General features: G+C 36.0%; 1 protein-coding gene and 2 long non-coding RNA genes across 4 annotated transcripts in view; 2 read left to right on the top strand and 1 right to left on the bottom strand.

Annotated features, from left to right (window-relative positions):
- The window catches only part of LOC135087597 (protein spire), a 225,192-nt gene that overhangs the window by 162,404 nt on the left and 45,294 nt on the right, over positions 1–17,494 (bottom strand). For both annotated transcript variants that reach the window (XM_063982323.1, XM_063982324.1), the window contains exon 2: positions 6,530–6,567. In XM_063982323.1, coding sequence (XP_063838393.1) covers positions 6,530–6,567 — 38 coding nt within the window. The remainder of the gene's footprint in view (positions 1–6,529; positions 6,568–17,494) is intronic.
- Positions 1,630–2,585, top strand: LOC135088225 (uncharacterized). Its single transcript, XR_010260975.1, has 4 exons — positions 1,630–1,728; positions 1,805–1,918; positions 2,078–2,238; positions 2,533–2,585. It is a non-coding gene; the product is annotated as an uncharacterized LOC135088225 (long non-coding RNA).
- LOC135088224 (uncharacterized) lies at positions 2,601–2,943 on the top strand. Its single transcript, XR_010260974.1, has 2 exons — positions 2,601–2,652; positions 2,780–2,943. It is a non-coding gene; the product is annotated as an uncharacterized LOC135088224 (long non-coding RNA).

The following is a 17,494-nucleotide window of genomic DNA, read 5'->3' as shown; positions in this document are numbered from 1 at the left end:
CTAGCACCCATAACACAAGCATTAAGTTGCTTACTTTGGGGCTAGCTGGCGCTGTGTGAAATTGTCCAAAGATTATTTATTTATTATTTATTATTTACTGCAATAGCCCATGATGTTATGTGAGATGCAGTCTAGGATAGTAGATACCTGCTAATCTAAGTTATTATAATGGTATTACAATTAGTTGCAAAAATATTGCATAATGTGGCTATTCCCCCTGTAAATTTTTCTTTAATTAAGATTAATGATTACTTTAGAAGGCGATAAAATGCATGAACTCTACCAAATTATAATTAAGTCCATTAGTGCAGCTTAGTAAAAATAGTAAACAATGTCAAATACTATTATTATGTCAATTATCTACGCATAGTTTACTTTATGATCCGACAAGATTTGCAATTATCTAATTCAGTGTTTCTTTAACAATCGTAAATAAATGTCACCAAAAGTGTCGTAATCTAAATTTATTGCTGCTTATTTATTAAGGGGGTCCTTAAAATTGTGCTTGATTTTCTAAGGGGTCCGTGGGCAAAAAAGGTCAAGAAACGCTGATCTAATTTATTTTATTCATTTATTCTTTAATGCCTTATAAATCGGTAGCTACATAAGGCGAACTTAATTATTTATGAATAAAAATAGCTAAATACGGAAGAGTTAGTTGAGGTGGCGCCAAAAGTGAAACTAATCGTATCAACGTAGAATGTAAATGCAGTCTAGCTTTTGTACAGTCAACAGACTCTATATTTTTATTGAAAAATAGTTTTTGATTTTGAGACGCAGAATGTTAGAAGAATTTGTAGAGTTATAAGAAGAAGAAGATAGTGTGTAAGTAGAAGATTTTAATACTCGTATAGTACAACTCACGAAAGCGAGTGAGCTTTACTTGTGTGTGTACGTGTACATGCACATAGCGATAATGTAATGTCTGTCAAAACTTGAAAAACGAACACATGTAAAGTTAACTTGCCTTCGTGAATTGCAACAACTATTTCCTGAAAAAGATACAAAGTGTAGTTTTCTGAATAAATAAAATAAAATAAAGCAATAGTGAAATCACATCATAAATTGTATTATCATAAACACGCAGCGGTATTAATTTTGAACATAGCCTAGCTGATAACTGCTTGTAGACAATGAGACATTAAACCGTCATAGCAAATTACGAGCTATGCGAATGCTAGAACAAGTAACCAGGTAAACTCTACCAGTACGCCAAGCACGAATGATCAAAGTAGTAGTAACGTAAACGTATCGTGTCTACTATACTATAACGCAGTAAAGCGTTAGTAGGCATCACGAAGCACTTTCGTCGTTGTGTAGTAAGTACGATACAATTACGAGAGTGACGTCATCCTAACGTAAGTAGGGAATGAACTAATGAACGAATGATACGTTCGGAAATATATTAAAGTGGTCTTATTAACTAAAATTATTCAAATATAATATGATATTCTAGTGAAATCTTAGAGAAAACAATCAAGAAACAAAATTATGTTCCATATATTTGTAGTAAGGTAAGTAAATTTAATTTTAATGTTGGTTGATAACATTTTTAATATATTCTTTTCCATATGTTTTAATTTCTGAACGGTCTACCAGACTGTCAAACACAGTTTGCTTTGGTAAGCAAATTCAAGTTAAAGGAACTCTTTGAGTGTATTCTTTGTTTGAAGCTTAATTTTAATGTAAATTTTAATTTTGATGATGACTAGTAGAGTTCATGGAAAAGTACGTAGATTTGAGATAATGTGGTTTAATATGTGTGGGCTGTAATGGCGTGATATTTTTAGATGTTATTTTCTAGAAATGGTGACTTATCTAAACCTTCCGGAGGTCCAAGAAGACGCGGAAGGAATTAGCGGAAAAATTAAACAGTGATGGAACAGGCGACTCTCGATCGGTGGAGAAATAGCGCAAGGTATGCGATCTCGAGTGGTTTAATATTTCAAGTGTGCGACCTAACTCATTAAGACATTATTTATGGGCATTGCTTTTAAGCCAATGCCACATACTTATAATTTTTTGTTTAGTTTTAGCTTTAATTAAATGATTTGTTCTATTTCTGTTTGTGGTAAAGGTGTGGAGTGATTTAAAAGATAACACTAAAAGAAAGCTGGGTAAAATAAAAAGAGCTGCAAGTGGCACTGGTGGTGGACCGACCTTGAAAACAGGGTCATGCAAATAATTGGAGTGGAGGCAGCTACTGGCACGACGGTGGTGGAAGCTGGCTTTCAGCAGGTCTGCATTAATTTATTTCAGTGTATTGTAGTTTATTTATCAAAATGTCATTTTACTTTTACACAAGTCTGGCAAGGGATTGCCTTAGGGAAATCCTTAAGCGTGCAAATTTTATTCTAACACATTTTTAATAGATCTAAATATTAAGTTTATATTATTTACGCATAATATTATTACTTGACTATTACATGTAAAGTTTTAAAAATAATACAGACATATTTATTAATTCATATTAATCAAGGTTTATAATTTAAATATTGTTGTAAATATTATTATAGTGTAAACCTTTTTCAGATTGAAGATAGTGGAAAAACGCCCAACACCCAGCTAGAAGAAATTATGATACACCCAGGTATCATAATTTCTTATATATAGAAGATAACCAATTATTTATTCTGGATACAACAGCTACAGGTAAATTTCATTCTTTTAGTAATTTTACATAGATAACAGACAAAATATTATGAAAAATATGGCAAATCGATGTTAAAATTAAATTAATTAAATCAAGTTGTTAATATGAAATTAAATTACATTACAGAAGCCGATCGGAACACCCCAAGCACCAGTAGCCAATCCACCGTGATGCCGCCCACCTTCAGAGTGAAGAGACCGGTGCTTCTCCACCTTCTAATTTATCCCGTAATTATTTAATTTAAGCTGTGTGTACAACATTAATGAACAAATAAAGCTACTACATAAATACTTACGTTAGTTTTAATTTCAAAGAAACAATGAAAATAGTCTTAAAATTACAGCTTTCCAGCCATAAAAGTATTTTTAGATTTAGATTACATGTGTAGCCTATTAATCTCATCAACCAACACACTTTTTATCGTCTTCAGCCTCAAAAAACATATTTTTTTCTTTCGACGCAAGTTTTCACACTGAAAAATTTACCGTGACAAAACATTCGTAAACTTACGTTAGCCAGCTATCGCCACTTACTATTCTATACGTCAAAAAAAGGTTCGTGATCGCAAAGTTAGTATAAACATCATACGATACGTTTACGGTACTATTACGTTACTATACAATAGGCATTTGTGCTGCCAAATTTAGTTTGTTTTACGTCCGATAGAGGCGCTCTCAGATTCTCATACAAATTATTTACGTTAACGATACTATTACCTTTACGCAAGTTATTCGTGCTTGGCGTACAGGGCTGGCACGTACAAAATCAAAAAATCAAAAATATTTATTCAGTTTAGACCACAAGTGGCACTTATGAACGTCAAAATATAGTAAATAATAAAAAAAGACACACTATAGTTGTTGCAATTCACGAATGCGAGTGAGCTTTACATGTCTCTACTGTTCGTTTTTCAAAAGTTTTGAAAGACATTACACTATCGTTATGTGCATGTACACGTACACACACAAATAAAGCTCACTCGCCTTCGTGTGTTGCAAGAACTATAATTAATTTAACTCTAACATGTTTACTAATTTTCCTGAAGCTAACTTTAAACTGTTTGCGGAATCTGTAGGACTTCGTATGTGAGAAATTGTAATTAATATTGAAACGCTCGTAGGAAGCCCCTCGTAAAACTATGAAGTGAGTAAACGTGAAGGTAAGCAATAAATATTAATTTACCTAAGTCATTTAATGTCTGCGATATTTCACAAAATTATAGGGTGCTAAGTTTAATGCTTGGATATCCAAGGGTGTAGAAGAGAATACGAAAATGATTCCTAAAAAACCCGTATTATGAAATAACATCATCAATGACTTCAATCGCATAGTTTCATTCTGTTTATCTAATTGAGATTAGATAAACAGAATGAAACTATGCGATTGAAGTTGACTGAGGTCAGTCAACAGACAATTTAAGCTTGAGTTTTAATCTTTGAGATTTCAGTGTTAATTCATAAAACATGCCGGCTGGATTGCACCATCTTACTTTAACTTTGACAAACGTCAAATATCTTGTCAAACTACACACAAAAAGCACCGGTTATCGTTATACTCGTAGTTACCGATAAAGTTAGGTGGTGCAACTCAGCATTATTGTAATCGATTGAATTAAAATCGAGAGGAACCAACCCTAGACCGCCAGGTACACGGATCTTGCCAAGAATGTGTGTGGCCGAATCGTAAATTTGGCGCTGCAGACGCAGGCAGCGATGGCCGCCGCGCCCTGGTTTATATCGCAGGTGGATCAGATCGCCACTAACTTGTTCCTGCTAACTGGCCCGCACTAGAATAAGTCTACAGATAATAGCAGAGCCCAAACGATACTTCATACTTGGAAACGTAAAAATTGGTGGAAGATGACAATAATGGTAATGGGATACAAAAAATGACAATTGCTCGAAGTACACTACGATGAGTATGAACCCTTGTTGCATTACCTACGACCAATTTAAATTTCTAAAGACGCAAAGTCTGCCAGCTTCACTCATCGTTCTGCTTTACAGACAAAACTCGCTATCCAACTCCTACTATTAACCTGTAACCTAGCCAGTGCACCAAGAAAACTGCAAATAACTAACATCAAGAGTCTATTGATTTTTACACTCTTCTCATTTATTCCCATACTTTTAACAAAATTTGCTTTAATCAAATGTTCGTGACAAAATTAAACACGGCTGTTCAATATAAAATGGGCGGACTCAGAGCGATGATACGATTGCAGGTGGACGGCCCCTTACGCTCTGGTTCATATTTTATATGCCAATGCGCAGCTGAGATTGGAACTTGTCCGTGCACTTGTTACTTTAAGAGCTTTTTATAAATTTAATTGCATCACATTACGTTACATAATGTGCTCTGCAACAGGTTTTGCACGCTCTCGTTATGATTAAGGGATTGTAAAAAATATATTAACAACTTGCAACATACACCTTTATATGGTAATCCCGTGACTACCTCACAACATTGCATTGCATTTTAGCGCTGGTACTATAAGCTTATTATTACTTATTAGCTGAATATTTTCAACAGAGATTTAACGAACCGAAGCATTCCTCGGTAAGTGCTACTTTATTGCTAATAGTACCGGAAATTAATACACACCCGTTTTGTGCGATGATCATTTATTGTACATAGACCCGGCTGCATAATTAAGTAATAAATAACCGGCCAGGAGCGAGTTGGACTCGCCCACTAAGTTTTTGTACTGCCATTTACCGTGCTAGAGATTCTGTTATATTCTCCGGGTATCGAATAAGGGACGTCCGATGTCATAGGAGGTTCCTTGAAGTTAGGGAGTGTCATAACTCCCTCGGATGAATAGATTTTTATTTTAGAAAACTCAACGTAAGCCTACTGACAGAAACTCGGAAATATTATTTATTTTCCTAGTTTTATTAGCAAGTGATCAAGATGAACCGTATAAAAATTGTAGCGTTTACGACTCTATGGAAAACTATTTTTATTTCAAAGCTACAGACTGAATTTCACCACTTACAATAGATATAAGTTTAATTAAAACATACCTTTTATGGAAGACCCTGCAAACCACAAAGTACTGTTACGCATTTCACAGCAAGTTACCGAGACTCTCAAAATATATCGTCTGTTTGTGAATGTGTTACGTCATGCATTACGGTTTCATTCATTACGATTATTCCATATTTTTACACTAGATATTAATATGCAGATCGTCATCCATATTAATGATATAAACTTTAGTTTATTCATACGATTTTGCCACCATCCTCTTACCTATTTATGCAACTTGTATTAAATACGTAATTGATAAATTAAATAGCTATTTTTATCATCGTCTGTTTTATAAGGTGCCATGAACTTGACCGTACTTAATGTGGGGTTAATCGTATAAAAACTAAATTAAAACTTGTAATATCGCAGATTTAATCTCATTAATGGTCTGTTCCATTAATTAATTAAAGGTTTTTTCATCGACCTGTTCTTCAGTTTCACTCCACTAATTGGAGTACCCAATCACGAAGGTAAACACTACAATCTGAAGTGAGCAACTATGTTGTTTGTAATCGATAAATCTTTATGATGTAATATTAACTCAACTACTTAAACAATCTAATATTATGCGCGAACTTCTAGTTCTTTTTTTTTTCAAGACATTTCCATTTTTCAAGGTTTATCGGTAGTATTAACTAGGTAGGTACTTATTCGCAATAAAATATTTTTATTGACTTTCAAAATGTATTTTTATGCGTCGAGTTCAATGTCCAATAAAAAACATTTCACATTCTGTAGGATCACGTTTCCGAAACAGATATTTTTAGTCTTTATCTTATTCTTCTTTTTTAATTTGACATCTTTAATACCAGCTTCAAAAACGAAGAAGTTTGCATTACGTACCTGTTGCTCCGAAGTAACTTCTTCTCTGCTGCTATCATCTGAAACAATAAAAACAACATTATATCTCAGTTAAACTCAATCTACGTCACAGTTAATCTAGCAAAAGGAATCAATTACAGTTAAACCAGTCACAGAGTGGTCGGATGGGCTAACTGCATCTAAAGAACCGAATGCACACAATGCCACAGTCTAGTTCCCAACCAGATCTGAAGATGTCGCCTCACGGGGGCAACGACCCCGTGCAATTTCACGCTTGCCTATGTGCTGAGTCAAATGTGACATGACAATAGGCTCCTCCACATACAAGGAAAAAGCGAAATTGGATTAACAGTTACTGGGAGATACACCCCGCTAAGCACGTTACAGTACCTGCTTAAGTTTAAGCAGGAAAAAATCTTACGCCCGTATTCACAAACACTACTATGAGGTCTCACAGTGCGCGTTAACGCACAGGGTGACACATGAATCAATCACAGAGCTTAATTCAACGCTGTGCGTTCGATTGGCTGCTTTACTTAAGCAAGCATGGTTTGTGAATACGGGCGTTAGACTAACTGATATTAAAGACAAACCCAAAAAAAATCTTGTCATTCTTAACGGAACAGGTACTAACGTACCTACTCCTATTAGCTTGTAACTACATACATACATTTTAACACTATTGAATAAACCAAATAGTGTTAACGAAAATAGCCTCACTTATTACTTATTAACGACTAATTACATGGGTAATAAATATCCTGCCGTAAATCATGCTAATGATGAGGTATTTATATTTGCCATCAGTTAACCAGAGGAGCGCTACATGTAATTTTATAAGCCATAAAATAAAATTGCCTATTACTAATCATCGCTCATCTACTTGGATTTTTGCAATTTTCCACGCTAAATACTATGTATGGCGATTGACCTCATATTTTTATTGGACGCAGTCACGCGTATGCATTTTAGTTAATTTAAACGTATGGTCAATAGCATTGCAAAAATTTGACACTAATTTCGTTCGTTTCTCCTCACCATTTCATTTTAACACTTCAAATCAATCTGTAACAATATTCGTTAATTGTATTTTAATCCTAGCAGCTTATTTATTTATTATATTTGATAGTAGAGTCGGTCTCATCATTGTTCGTAAAATCATAATCATGGTCTATGTGTAAACGTTTACTTCAACCCCAAGAGAAAGTGACAAATCAGTCCTCATGTATATTAATTTATTAATATTAGTGACCTGACCTCGATTTGCAAAGCTTAATATTTTTAGGTAAAGGGTACACAAATACTCACAATACTACGAGTAAATATTATGTATGTCACTTGAGTCATTCATTTTACTATCATTCTAAAAATACGTGAACGCTCAAGCTATCACCACAGCTATCACGCAGTTCATGGATGTAAAATATGTACGTCTATCAGTATAAATATAGCTGCCGATAAGTAATAAAGATACAAAGGGATATTGTTAATGAATATAACTTGAACTAATGAGTCTATTAGATTCAAACAACATATTAAAACAGCATTCAATAATCTAGTTAAGAATATAAATCAAAATTGATGAGAAAATCTTAATGAAGAGTCCTATTTCACTCGCAATGTTACGTATCGGCAGAATCTGCGAACCGTCCCACTTCTTCTGATCCTTGTGAAAACAACTAAAGTATTACTCGTACCAAAAAGATAAAGATGTAGGCGAATGGCGAGATTTGCTTTGACAGCGCCACATTTGCACAGTGCGTTCACCCCCGGCCGCGCGTGACAAACCCATCTCGGCATAACATTATAACACATTACACTTTTCCACCTAACCGACCCGAGGAAAACCCACAAGCTCTGTGGCCACATAACAAGACACAAATTCAAACAAACAGATACTTCTGCACCGGACAACAAACGTTGTACGTTGTTACCATCGGCAAATTCTTGCCGGGCTTTCAAAGATTCTTCTTCTAATGGGGCCCGTTCCACAATCTGATTTCCTTGATTGTAACAAAAAATTAGGCAAGCATGCTTTATAGCGCTTTACAAAATGCGGATTACTGTTATCCTGCTAATTTATAGTTCACTACCTTCTTATGAATATTAAAACAACAACTTTGTTCCTTTTTATGTTTCGAGTATTTAAGATTAGATTTATGAGTAGCCAAACGACTAATGAATGAATTTAATGAGAATCATCTTACACAACGCCTATAGGACAAGAAGATTCCCATTTAGTGGACACAGCATCAAACTCGAAAAATATAAAGAAATTGTTGTAGATATGAGTACCTACTTAGGTATTTTCGTATCCAATAAATTAATGTCACTATTATGAGTATATCACATTCAAATACCTTAAGTCCTGTTAACACAAAATTAAACCTTAATAACGACAACGCTGTAATGTTTATTAAACCATGTAAAATTAAATAAAGCCATTAATCATGTTCCCAGTGAATATTCTGTGCAGCATGGCAAGAGAAACGGTTAATAAATACTCTACGAGTATATTTTCGCGGTAGAGCTAAAGGGCAAAGTTGAGGACTCTCGCCCGGTAACTAATGTTAAGCTACCTTAACGCGCTGATTAAAGATAGCAAGTTCAAGGCTGTAAGGCTTTAATGATGTAATAAAAAACATGCAACATTTTACACGATAAGATTTATGTTCGGACTCATTTGGTATTCGTTGACGACTGTTTTTCTTCTATATTAAGTACGTCAACATTGATAATGTCATTACTAGAGTTAAATTTGAATAAATCTTAAACCTCTGGCAAATCACATAACAATACTGATAATGATTGTGATCAATAGCATCTGAATTTATCTAGATAAAGAAATAGGGAGCAAAGTAACGTAACGTGACTAACTGTGATGGAATAGAACAACAGGACTTTAGGCAGTCAGGAAGACCTCTATCTGCCTGAACTTTGTAAATCTATGAGTTTAGCCTTGAAATACTGCCTCGAAAGAAGACTAATATTCACCACTAAAATCAGTCTAGGTGCCTCAATAAGAAAAGGCTCAAATATTATTATTTATCTGGCTAGATGTAGCGACAAATGAGAGGGCGGCATGCGGCGACAAAAAGCTGTATCGCGTCACGTGCGCGCTCGGAGGCACGTCCACGTAATGGCCCTAATCAATTTGTGATCAACCGCGAGACCTCCGAAGGACACAGCTATGTGTTGTTAATCGACTGAAACCTTAAGAATGCTGTGAAGAAATTACACATAGAGCCTACTGGCTCTTGGAAAGTCCAAGAATAAATAATTGGAGCGACGTGCGAAATTTAAAAGTTTAGACCAGGTAGTTTCCCATTTTGAAGTTATGAGTCTTAGCGAAAGAAGCTTTTCTGATCACTAGGAACCTTCTATTCGATTATATTCGTGACTGTGTAACAATTTGTGGTAAAACAGCAAACCATTCTGAAAATCCTTGGGAACCTATAGATAATTAATAACGTTGTAAACAATTTCCTGAAATTCCTGAAAGTAAAACTCGGCTTGGTGTAAATTCCAGATGAATGACTACAGTTTGTTGTTATAAAATATTCTCAGCCAAGCGCCTTTCAATCAAAACAACTAATGTTAAGTAAAACAAAATTAAGTAAAAAAAAAAGTTAAAAGCTACGACATTACTTCAACCGCAGGATAATGGATGTAACGAAAAAAGTTAATCCGGCTCTTTACAAAAACGTGATGTGAACTATAATGTTAAGGTTACTTTTTTGGGATATTAACGATGCAGACAATTTTCTAAGACAATCTACATTCCACACTCCTTATGATGATGAGAGCAAAAAAGGTACATTTCAATTTATTTTTAAAATTATGAACGCTCGCTTTACGTCAGTCAGTTAAACGGTGGACTAAAATTGACTGACTCACAACAATCCAAAGTTTAAATTGTTGTTATGTACAAATGTGTAGGTAAGTAGCCATGATCTTTCCACTTTCAGAGTCAGCTAGGCTTTTGATGACATAAGCGTGTTTATGCAGATTTGCAATGCCAGAATATAAAGCTAGACCTACACTAAGGTAGGCCTGGTGTGATGCTAAAAACTTAAGTGCAACTGTTTATGCATTAACTTGAAGATACGCCGGTGAATCACTAACACGTCTCGTTGCTTCTCCGTTTGACTTAGCTATTAAATATATCATGCAGTGTAGCTCCAGCCTTACCAAATCCATATCGGCTTTCAATTGTTTTATCAACCGTATGTCCGATACGCGGAATTGTTTGTCTATCCAATGTCGGTTTTTTCAGCCTACGCGTGTGCACCACGCAAAAGATTGATCGTGTGGGCGACCAATTTCGTAATGTTATTCGCAATTTCATTAAATTGAATTCAATAGCAATAGCGATTGCTATCTTTATCGATCAATGGTTATAAATATTCTTATCAATGCTAACTGTATTTTGCCTCTGTTTGGATAGACTTTTCTAATCCAGTTCCTTAGAAATTAATGTTTGCGCAATTTAGCTTAGACGATTAATTTTGAGATAATATGTCACCAATGTCATCACTTTGCAATTATTCACACAATCAGTCATGTACTGGATTACGATTTCGTAATCAAATGTAAAGATATTCTTAGCAAAATTTTGTATTTTACCAGATACCTCAAATCATTTGGGCAGAAGACGATGCTGTATCACAGATAGGATAGGTACAGCAATCAGTGTCATAATAGAGCAAAGATCCGATAATTATAGAGTTAATAAAATTTTATAAAAAAAAATAAAACCGTCTCCAAAAAAAACCTACACTAAAACGTAGAAAAATAATTACTAATTACCTACTTATTTATTAGGACGAATTATTAATATTTATGTAGGTATACCATGATTGATACTTCTGGAGTCGGTGCCAAGATTATGAAACATGTAAAGTTTGCCTGCACCGACTCCAAAAGTATCAATCATGGTATACCTATGAAGTTACCACTGAAGGTAGGCAGTACAAGGAGACCTAAAAAAATTGGTTCATAATCGGCGGAGATATTGCGTATAAAAAAGTTCATCCCCAATTTTCCACCCTTGGGGGTGAAATATTTTCTTCAAATTCGCATGAAACCACCCTTTTGATAATACCTATTCAACAAAAAAATAATCGTTCAAATTGGTTTATAATCGGCGGAGATATTGCGTATAAAAAAGTTCATCCCCAATTTTCCACCCTAGGGGGTTGTTTTTTTATTATTAAATTTAAATGGGACCACCCTTGAGGTATTACCTATACGCCGAAAAAAGATTTGTTCAAATCGGTTCACAATTGGCGGAGTTATCGCGTAACAAACATAGAAAAAAAAAACATACGGGTCGAATTGAGAACCTCCTCCTTTTTTGAAGTCGGTTGAAAAGTAGAACCAAATAATTACGTGTTCCAGTTAAAAATCCCAAACTACCGCATCTCGCCCAATTGTCTAGCGCCTTATCAGCAGCAGCTCTCTCAGTGCATTCGAATCACCTTGGAGATAAGGTATCAGCTCGAATCCACTGTTTGTTTACATGCGACCGAGTTGCAACACCGGCTTTTGTTCAATTTAATTAAATAACCATTACGGGTGATGAAAGATTGGCGGTACCTAATTTTTAATTTATGGCGCTTGATGACAATTAAGCTGTCAGATCTGTAGAATTGCTTGTGTGTTTACTGTACAATCTTTGATAATGGTAGTCTTATATTCATCTTAAAAACGCTATCAAATATTTTAGGTAGGAATCAAATGGGAAAATAGAAGTGCTATCATATGACCAATGTCTAACGCAAATGTCACTCCAAAAGTCCAAACACTTGACATTGGTTGAATACAATCAGCTCCACATCACCCGATGGAGTGTAAGCAAAAAAAAAAACAAAATACGAAGGAATTAAGTATGTTTATTTTCTGTCCTTAGAGCTGTGTTTTTCGAAAAATACAGACTTACGAATTCGCAGACTTTCTAACAATAAAAAGTTGTCAACTTGTCTAGACGTACGCGGCCGTTTGCGAAAACAAACTTGGCGAATTTAAACAAGGCATTGTTTGTGGTCACGTGACGCACAACTAAGCATGTTTGATTTGTTGCCCGTTATTCTTGTTTGAAGTTTCTTTTAATTCACATATTTATATTTACTGTCATATTTGGAAAGTTCCAAAATAAATATATTGTGCCTTGATAGAAAGCTCCCAGTAATTTATCCCAAAAACGATAGTCTCTATCATTCTAAATGGTAATCATTTACCATCAGGATCCGTTTGCTCGTTTGCCTACTGTCACATAAAAAAAATCTCATCTTCAATCTATGGTTGTACATTTATATTCAAATGGCAACGAAATATCATTTGAATGACTAATTGTATTGGTTGATGATACCGAAAATTAAACCGATCAATGTAACCTAACAGAGCATAGGTACCACTAAACAATAATGATTCAGGCCACGCTAATCCCGCAAATCAAATTCTAATCCTCTATGAAGAATCCATCGCAAGTAGGGCATGGTTTCGTCATATGACCCAAATACATGTTCAGAATCAGAATCACGATAAGATAGGACCAGTGTGCTTTTTTAGATAACATAGCCCAAGGCCGTAGTGGGTGACCCTGGGCAAGCAAATGAAACTGTAATATGTGAAAAAGGCATTGAAATTGAACTCTGATAAAAACACTCCACTCAAGGATTGAAGCACTCTTGAATTGAGCATGCTTACGGATTTGCTCGAGTACCTAAATACTGGTAAGAAAATTAATTTTAAATACATCGTTTCGATTAACTTGCTAATAACTTGAGTGTTTGGTAGTACCCACAACCCACATAGATGAGAATTAAGTGACACATTTGACAACCTTGGTTTAACCAATTAAACACAGAATTGAGGTTACACTAAATACTTTACATACAAAAATGTTGCTTAGTTTATTGGCTCACCAAAAAGCAGCGGCAGGAAATGAAGAACAAAACTGACTTTTCAGACATATCTGGTAAAAGTCTATCAAAGTATTACATTCAGCAGTAAACAGCTGACTGCAGTATCATTTCCAAGTAACTGGTTAAATAATGGGTTGACCGCAGTGGACGGCAATTAAAAAAGATTATACCGCGCAATGGCCGCAGCAGGGCCGAAACCACACTCGAGTTGACGGCGTAACAGCCGGTACATCCGACACCGTAACCACTCTTCCTATTGTCTTAACTACATCAATGTGTAACGCCTTTACATAGCAAAATTTTTCTATTTCTTACTAGAGGGTTGGCCTAATTAAATTTTATTTAACGGGTATTTCCAAATCCGTTTGGCCGCGTAGTAAGTGTAGACCAAATCCTCCATATTTTTCATCTGTTAAATTAGAAAGGGTAGTCTTTTCATCTTACCGTGGGGACTAATCTACCTGACGATGATGATAATAATACTGTAAAGTCAGATTCACACATAAAAAACATATAAAAAGACCGCATCAGCTTAAAAACTCAAGTTAATTAGCCAAGTAAAGCGTCATATCCCGATCAGGCTGATCCCGATCTACCATTAGCAGATCGAAAGGCATAAAACTGTATTCCCGCTACACCGACACCTCGCAATCGCGCCACTTCTTATTATTCGCGACCGTTATCGCGACTTTACGATATCGTAACCGGGCCTTATCAGCTAATTAACGCTTACCGCTGCCAGATAATGACCCGTCTCGTATCTTTAAGTGTTGTGTTAGGACGGCGCTAAAGAAATCCACGCTGAAAAAACAATTCAAACATACCCTTAAAACATCCAAATAATTAAACTTAAATTAATCCATCAGGGAGATGGCGGGAGATCGTGCGGAGAGCTTCCACAAACGACGTGGACACCTTAACGTGACCACGACCGCTATGCCAAGAGCGAAACGACTGAGAAGAAGAATTGAAGAATCTATTCCATCAACTAAATTCTAAAACGTTATTTGTGTTCGAAATAGAGTCGTAAAAATAAATAACAAAAGAAAATATGTTTTATAAGCTTCATCGATTGAATTTGATAAACCAGCAATCAGAAGCCGCCAAAGTACTAATTTCCTATAGAACAGAAGCGTCGAAAGTTAATTTTAGTGACAGAGCGACCATCAGATATAGGGCGCCCGGGGCGAGCCTTTCTCCCAGCTGAAAGCCGCTTAGCATAAACCGCAGCGTTTGAGATCATCTCGGTTCTAGACCTCCGATAAAAATATACTTGCCGATATCGTGTTGATATAACGGTACGATTTTTTTAGTTATTTTTAAAAGGGCTTGCTCTTGATCGCAATCTCAAGTGAAACATGCTGACTCAAAATTGCCCAGAAAAAAAAACATTTATCATTCACCAAAACAAAGGACAAACAACAAATAATATAACTTTCATATAACAAAGTTGCCAATTACTATCGAAGTTCATAAATCGAATGATCGGATAGTGATCGAATTTATAAATAAACGTTACTTCACCGATGAAACGTAAGGTTATCAATATTTACAAACAACGACAGAAGCGGCTTGGACAAATATGCAGAGAGTTACGCAAAGGCGGTAATGCAAAAGGTTGGGCTTAACACAATCGCTGCTGAGCCAACGAGATTCGAAATAAGTCACGAAAAACTAACGCCACGGGCCATCATGGACCCGCCATTTCTCAACTGACCACCGAAGCAAAACCAACAGATAAAACCACTAAAGTTATGGTCCAGCTATTTAAATACGTCTTAAAGTTAAAGGTTTGATTTGATTGTTAATAGATCAAAGTGTAAGTAGCAAATTAAACTTTTTCAGAAAAGCACTCTTTTTGAATGGTAAGTAGCTATTCCAACTCCATTCAGAAGTTGCTGCTTCTGAATATTTCGTAATATTTGTCGCTAATTGGGAGTTGAATTGCGACAATCTTTGCCCTATTGCAAAATGACAAATATTTATGTCTTTATAGATCGTAATCACTTCAAAGCGGCCTATTGAGACTTATCAAATGGCATCGCCTTTTTATTTCCAATGGTTGTCGAACTAGATCCACAGTCCTTACCTTATGCTTGCCGACATTTGCGTTAAACAATACATACTTTGTTAGTATTGAGAGGTACATGAGTAAGAATATTTTCTAATTCAACTTTTACACCCATTGTTTGAATGACTTTGAAAAAGCGAACCACCAAATTGACTCGTCAGATCGAGCTGACAGCCATCATTCAAAACCAAGAATGAAAGTGAAATGGAATTCACATCTGTCCAATTCAGAAGAAGATATAATTTGAGTTTAACGATAAGTATTTGCAGTTTCTGTTCGTTTTGTTTGCAGAAGAGAATTTTCAGACAAAATCGTAAAATATATTGGACAGGTTATAAATCTAGATCTGGATCAGTTACTTGTACAGGTAGTAGATACTTCTTCCGTCTCGGTCAGGTCCGAACTTGATGCCAAAAAGCGATGTCCGTCTTATCTTGTATTTGTATCATTGTTACCGTGAGAATCGAACCAAGCTGAATCCTAACCCACCCATGCCATAGTCATCGTCGTCATGAACGCCGATGATCTTCCCGCCGGCGGTCAAACGAAAACGAAACCTGAACAATATCGGACCCACTAATAAGGACATATCGTGAAAGTGAGTTAGCGCAAAAACCGCGCGTCACGAGCGCCCCGCATTGTAGTCCGTCCGAAAACGCGATGGTCACTCTTAATAACCGTTTAGAAAGTTGTAATTCCGTCATTAGGCGTGATAATTTCCGAACGAAGGTCAAAGGTCCCGGCGGTCTTGCGCTCCCGCGCTTCACACGCTAAACAAACAATTTCGCGAATTATACAATTAGACGATGGCAATTTCATTACGCAATGGAAGTGTTTTGTGCGAATGTGCAAAAACATTGGAAAAACAAAACTTTACTGAATAAAAAAATAATTCCTGTACATTTATTTGTAAACTTGCACATTTATTTGGACTTTCAAAAGTAATTCCATCTGTAACAGCACGCGAACGAATATGACCACGAATAAATTCACTGTCATGAATATCGGTCAGAATGCAGGTGAGAGCACAAAACAATGCGAGGCCTCGGATACATTCACACGTGTTCTCTTTAGAGCATTTGTTCGAAATTAAAAACGAAACTGCTGCCTGCGGTTTGTGCTATCTCAGCGGGGCATCGCATCAGCCTCCGCCGCACACCGCGCACGCGCAATCACACAAATAACCACTTATTGTACTTGATCATAGCCTATAGACAACGAGGGTGCTTCAAAAATTTCACCCATTAAGGCGAGACGCGGCTACCGAAGGTCATAATTTCCAATGTGATAAGACGAAACATTCCGTTAGCAATGCGCGAACAATAGATCGTGAATGGAAAAAAATGGGATGTAATTTCGGAGGCAAAGAGCCATTTGTGGGAGCACTCCTATGAAGATGACTTTCGATGGCCGCATGAATGCCGGTTATCGTCGGCGAAATATGAAATTGGAAAAAGAAATAAATCACGCGGCCGTGATGGAGAATGCTGTAGATAAAAATAGAAAGGCAGCAGCGTAGAATGGAAAAACGCTCGTTTATTTTTAAGAGCTACAATACAATATTCTTATCAACGATAATTCTGCTATTGTGGACTCTCGCCGCGGTATTTAATTTTAATGCAGTTCGACTTCAATTCATCTTAAAATGGCTGGCTATCCGAGTACGCACTACTTTTGTGATGACTGTAATTAAACATTTCTCGCTAAGACTGGAGTAATTTATTGTGATGGATGTGTGAAAAGCGCAATTATGGGGTACATATCAGGTATTACAAATGAAATAGCCACACAGAAAGAGAAATTGTAACTTTAACAAGCAATCGGCTGAAGCAGCCACTGCAAATAGTCTGGTATCAGAATGAAAGTGGCGGCGTAATGAATAAATATGTAACATAATAAATTGAAATCGACAAGTATCATGTGCGCCGGCGGAGTAAATTACGCCAACAATTTATGGCGGAGCGGTAATCGGAGTACATTTATCACTTA

Source organism: Ostrinia nubilalis, chromosome 3 (assembly GCF_963855985.1).
Source record: "Ostrinia nubilalis chromosome 3, ilOstNubi1.1, whole genome shotgun sequence".
NCBI lineage: Eukaryota > Metazoa > Arthropoda > Insecta > Lepidoptera > Crambidae > Ostrinia > Ostrinia nubilalis.
Note: the sequence above shows the minus strand (reverse complement) of the source record. Positions and strands in the feature narration are given on the sequence as shown.